Genomic DNA, 6,225 nt, shown 5'->3' on the forward strand with positions numbered 1-6,225 from the left:
CCAAGCAGAGTTGACATGAGCATAAGCCCCATGGGATCCTATCCCTAGTAAACACGTATGGGTTTGTACTGGTAAACTCCACGATCCTGTGACGTCAGGGCCGGGTTTATGGCCTCGGTGCAGATTGTGTGTGTGTCCCTTTGGCTAATTCATTAATCTCTGGCCCTCATTTAAAGGAAGGTTTGCTAAATCAGGCTTGATAAATGAATCGTACAATTGCCTCCATCAATCCTCTCTCGCGTTTCTCTGCCAGGAATGTTCCAAGAGCGAGAGGTGGAGTTCTTTGTCTGTTGCAACAGAAATAACACTTTGGCATCTTAAAGCTCCTGCCGTAATAAATTATCTTATAGGGTTGGGTCACATACGCTAGCTTTGGACTGCTTTTCTCCTATCTGGTTTTTTAAATGCTTAATTAATTAACATTCTATTTTAGAAGGTGTATTTGCATTTGCAAGTCACAATAAACCACAATTTGCGTTAACCATGGTTTGTCACTTTGCATGGCTTCTCTTCCTTCTCTCTAGTCTGTTTCTCGCCTGCCCTTTTTTATTGCAGGGTGAACAGGGAAGGAAGCAAGCCAGGGATAAACCACGATTGCGGATTCCTGGGATTTGTAGTTTTGTGAGACATCTAGGCTTCTCTGTCGGAGAGCTCAACAAACTACAAATCCCAGGATTCCACAGCACGGAGCCACGGCATATAAAGCGGTGCCAAACTGGATTATTTCTGCAGTGCGGATGCAGCAGGGGATGGGAACCACCAAACTGGGTCAGTCCCAGTTCCTGAGCCACTAGCCCACTGTCCTTTGGCCAACTGCCCTTTGGCTCCTGGTGGCCTTTGCTTCCATCCACAGGTCAAGACTAAGAGATAGGCTTTGCCCAGGTTGTGGTTTGTCCCAGAGTGACCGGGGAGGAGCACCTTCTGGCCTCGGAGGTCCCATCCCATGATGCCTCCCGAAGGCGCATGATCTTCATGCTTCCTCCCTCACACCGCAGGGAGAGCATTTGCGCCATGGTCATAAAAGCAGACAGAACATTTGCAGCAATAAAGTTATACAGCCTCTTGATATGATTTCACCTCCTGCATTCCAGCAAAGTGGACTTTCTCTTTAGGGCCGCCAGCAGATGCCAGCGTTGGGGGGCAGCCGTGGGGCAGACCGCCTTGACCCCCAGAGGTCCATTTGGGCTGCAATGTGGCTACAAAATATGGAAGGGATTGCTGTGGCTGCAAGGCCATGCTTTTCCAAGGTTGGGTCGCATCCCCGAGCTTTTTTTAACTGCTTCTCTCCTATTTGTTTTTTATTATTATTTGAATGCATTAATGAAAGTGCGTTTGCAAGTCGCAATGGTCGACAACTCCCTTGGGAAAGTTAATTAATGTGAAGTCCACCTCGAAAATGCCCTTCATGATACCACCAAGACGCTTATCCTTTTTGCCGTCAGAGTATGGTGGAGGGGCCAACAATAGGATCACCATATGGAAACAACTTGAAGGCACCCAACAACAACAACAACAACAACAACAAGGAGGTGTTAAAATAAAAAGAGAGAAAGATGACTGGAGCGTCTGCAAGGAGGGGACGCCATCTCTTTAGCCAGCGCTTGGGAAAGCTGATTTTCCATGATGGCAATTCCTAGAAGGGCTGGCAAATTCTGGGAAGAGTCATTGACCAGAAGATACATGTTTCCAATTCTCTGAAGATGCCAGCCACAGACGCTGGCGAAACGTCAGGAATAAACTCTTCTAGAACATGGCCACAGAGCCCGAAAAACCCACAAAAACCCATTTTTCAATCCTTTGCTTTTAATGCCCACCAAAACCCATCTGGGTTCCTCTATCTAGGCCAATGCAAAACTTCTCACTGGCATGGCAAAGCGGGGGAATTGTTTTGGGATGCATGAGCATGCAATTGCTGCAGAGAATACCGTGTCCTGGACCTCCCCTTTTCTCCTTGTTTTTAAGTCCTCTTGTGCTTTTAAATCCTCCTCCTTTTGTTTCGCAGCCAGGAAAGCAACACAAAAACCTCAAAGCCAAGCCACTGCTGTTTGAAAGCCGGGCACCCAAGGCAGGGCCACTTTCCTGGCCAAGGCAGGCGTGCGCACAACTGCGGCCGACCTTTGGCAGAGCAAAAGACACACAGAGAGACGTCAGCGAGACATGTGTGTGTGTGTGTATGCGACTGTGTGTGTGTGTGTGTGTGTGTGTGTGTCCCCAAGCTTTGGGGCAAAGGCTTATGGGAACCCATGCACCCAGCAGCACCAGATAACAAGACACCGACCCATAAAACAGACCTGACTTCCAACTTAGCTTCCAAGCAGGGGCCCTGGATGCAGGAGAGGAGGTGTTTCTGCCAGGCCAATATTTGGCAAGCAAAATGATGAGACCAAGCTGGCCACTGCTTGGTTGGTGGTAATTTTCCACCACGTGTCCTGGGCACTGACTGGGCATCTTCTCAGGACCAACTCCTGGGCAAAGGGTGAGCTGAGCCAGCTACTTTCTTCAATGCTGCTCAGTTGGAAGCAGATTGATGTCTTGCGATGCCGCTGCTGCTGCTTTTTAACATGAAACGTCAACCACAGTTGCATGGAGTAAGTACATGAAATGAAAAGCACCGGATCCAACCAATGAAGAATGTATAAGAAGTGATATGATAGTCCTGTTTTAAGTGTTTGAAGGGGTGTCATGTTGAGGATGGAGCAAGCTTGTTTTCTCCTGCTCCAGAGAATAGGACACAATGGAGCAACGGATGGAAGCTGCAGGGAAAGAGGTTCCAGCTCAACGTTAGGTCAGACATATTCAACAGCGGAAGTGGCTGCCTTTGAGCCTCCTCCTTTGGATGTCTTTAAACAGAGGCTGGATGGCTATCTGTTGGGTATGCTTTGATTGAGAATTCCTACATGGCAGGAATGGGGTTCAAACGGATGGCCTTTGGGGTCTCTTCCAACTCTATAAACAATGTATATTGTGTTAGGCATACTCAGGCCTTCCTGGCTTGTTGCCCTCCATATAAGACTAACTACAACTCTCATCGTCCCCATCCATCATGGCTACAGGGATGATGGGAGCTGCAGTCCAAGACCAAAGGAGGATGCTAGATTAGGGATGCTGCATTTGGGGATTAAACCTTTTCTTCCCTGTTTCACCATCCCACTATCATGAGGTCCCTGTGCTTGCCACCCGTCCATCGCTTCCAAGACAGATGACCTATTTGTTCTTCTGTTTAAAAGGCATTTATATGTTGCTCCTATTCTAAAAAGGCCTTTGCCCTCTTTTTTATAACTTTATTGTTATGAAAAGTGTTGTGGCTTTATTGTTTGGGTGTAGGTTTTATGTTTCATGTGATCGGTCTTGGTCATGATGATGATGCTCAGACGCCACCCTGGGTTCCGTAATGAGGAAAGATGGCTTTAAATAGATATAGATATATATTTAACAAAGCAGAAGAAAAGCAAACAGACCCACATTGCAATGATGGAGGCGAAGGGGCAAGGCCTGGCTAGTTTGGACGCCATTCCAGCGCTCTCTTTGTTGCACATTTTATCCCGTGAAAATTGCGCGATCGTGGTGAAGATTTCCACATGCATCGTGATTAAAGAGGACTTATCCCAGAAATAATAACCAGTTAATCCTTCACCGGATTTATAATATCACCATGTCATAAATGCAACAAACTACTGTGTTTCATGAAAGCAAATGGACGTTATTCATAACTAATAAAAATATATTTTGTAAAAAGCAAATGTGCCCAAATGTGCCAACTGTGCTTCATTGAAAGCAAAGCATGTTGCACCACTGAGGCCTGTTTCCAAGTTCAGTGGGTCAATGGGTTCACGACAGCTGCCCCTGATCAATGGATGCCCAGTGTCCAAAATGGGCCAAGCCAACCTGTCCTGTACCAACTGACCCCCGGACCTCACCTAAAAGCCACTTCGAACGGAAAAGCCTCCCAGTTCAGGATGTTCCCAGACCCTTGGCATCATCGCCTCTGGTGACGACGAACCCTGGCACCCTCAAAGGGACAGAAAGAGCATCGAGTCTCCATCCATTCTTTCAACACCGCTCTCCTTGTTTGGTGCATTGCTGAGTGTCCAGTCCCCATTAGGAATCCTGGATGACCATGCTGTTGGTGGCGTTGCACCCAGTGACCTTTCTAGATGGACTGTGTATATATATACACACACACACACACACACACGCATGCGCTGGAATGAGGGGTGGGTCAAGCCCTGTGCTATGAATAGGATGTCCCTGAGCAGAAATTACTCAACATGCGCTTGGACACACTGGCAAGAGTACAGTATCTGTCTCTTGGATTTGGCTTGATTCCTGCTGGCTGCAAAGGACCTCTGGGATGTCACATTCACTTGCAACAGGTTGAAAGGACTTTACATGCTCCTACGCTCCTGATTTTGGAGGGACAGTCTCCATTCATCCTCAACCGTCCCACCATCACCACCACCACCACCATCATCATTTATGGGCCCTCGGTATCCGCTGAGATTTGGTTCCAGGACCCCCTGTGGATACCAAAATCCATGGTTGTTCAAGTCCCATTAAATGCAATGCAGTATTACTATCACCACCACTATCATCATTATTATCATTATCATCATCATGTATGGGCCCTCACTATCTACTGGGCTTGGTTCCAGGACCCCTGTGGCTACCAAAATCCATGGATGCTCATGTCCCATACATTCCCATGGCAATGTATATTGCAGAGTGACCAGCAAAGTGACCAATGTGCATTGGGACTGAGATGAATCGGTCCAATTGTGCGTTGAGACGCCAGCGAGGGAAAGCCAATGCACATCAGGACATTTTTGCTCCTTATGTCTTTGTTTGGAAGAATGACGCAATGCACACCTTTGCAATGCATTAACAGGGTTTTCTTAGCCCCTCTGCAGCATAGTCAATTATGTGCAAAGGTGTGCCGCATTGACCATGACAGAGGACTCCGTCCAACATCTCATTCTGGATTTCTTGGTTGTCCGATGGAGACGCAGCTCGAGCTGCTGACCTCCTCCTGAGGACAAGGCAGTTCGTGCTAAGTGCCCGCAGCGGACACACCTGTGGGTCAAATTTAAAATAATATCGCCCCTCCATAAAGAAATAAAGCAGGAGGTCAGGGATGACTCAGGACAAACATAGAGACAGGAGAAGGGAGGCCATAAATGCCTCGTGAATGCCTTCTTCCTCTTTTGGCATGGCATTTTTTAAGAAGTCTATTTGTTTGTGTTAAAGTGGAGCAAAGGTTTGCAAAAAGAGCAGAGTTCAGGACAGTGAGTCGTTTCTGACAACAACATCCAGAATCCACCAGACAAAATGGCCAGTACATCTGTGGTTTGTTGAGATATTTCCCCTCTTGACCTTGCCCTGAGCATGTGCAAAGTGCCCTTTCAATGCTGCCCTGAGCATGTGCAAAATGTCTTTTTAATGCTGCTGCAGGCATGTGCAAAAACCTTGTTTAATGCTGAGCATGTGCAAAGTGCCCACAGTTAAAAGCGTTAAACTAATAGCTCCCAGATCTGGGAAATTAGATTTATGGTGGAAACTGGATCCCGTGCCTCTTATTTTGGGAAGCCATAAAAATGTTCTAGGAAAAGAATCACAGGACAGTCAAAGCCCAGTGTGTCTTTATGGAAGCATCCACTCTTTTGCCACCTGCTGGACATTGGCTGTGATGGCATCCAGGCCAGTATTGCCCAGTGAAAATGATGCTATAAGCCAGCTGTGGTCAGACAATGCACATCCAGACTCATTGAAAAGCCCCAGATCTTGTCCCTTTCCTTTTCAAGGGCAAACAGGGGAAATATCAAGGCCAATTGATAAGTTGGTATGCTGTTTGGACTAGAATCCGGAGCAGCTTTGTTGCCCCAGAGAGATGGGTGTCTGGTTTAACTGCATTCGGGTGACACCAGATTTATTGTTAAAAACAAAAACTCGGACAAATCTCTTTCTTTCTCTCTTGGCAATTTTATTCTAGAACGGGGAAAGTCCTCCCAAAGGCATCCCGGTCATCACACATTTTTAGCGATGGTCTGAAAGAAAAGGGAGCAGAAAATAAAATAAGATTTTAGTTACGAAATCTGGTCCTCAGGGCCTTTTTTAAAGAATAGAACATATCTAGTTTGGGAACAACCGTGTTATTCAGCTTGCATGAGAAGGAGGTTGAGCTAGATGACCCTTCGGAGTCCCAAGGAGATTGGGATGGATGACCCTTCA

General features: G+C 46.8%; 1 protein-coding gene across 1 annotated transcript in view; it reads right to left on the reverse strand.

The window, feature by feature from the left end:
- Positions 1-5,946: 5,946 nt before the first annotated feature.
- LOC121936069 (proproteinase E-like) overlaps positions 5,947-6,225 on the reverse strand; it is a 3,181-nt gene continuing 2,902 nt past the window's right edge. Inside the window, exon 8 of the mRNA XM_042477850.1 lies at positions 5,947-6,041. Coding sequence (XP_042333784.1) covers positions 6,021-6,041 — 21 coding nt within the window. The 3' untranslated portion in view covers positions 5,947-6,020. The remainder of the gene's footprint in view (positions 6,042-6,225) is intronic.

The sequence above is a fragment of the Sceloporus undulatus genome, chromosome 7, assembly GCF_019175285.1.
Source record: "Sceloporus undulatus isolate JIND9_A2432 ecotype Alabama chromosome 7, SceUnd_v1.1, whole genome shotgun sequence".
NCBI classification, from domain to species: Eukaryota; Metazoa; Chordata; class Lepidosauria; order Squamata; family Phrynosomatidae; genus Sceloporus; species Sceloporus undulatus.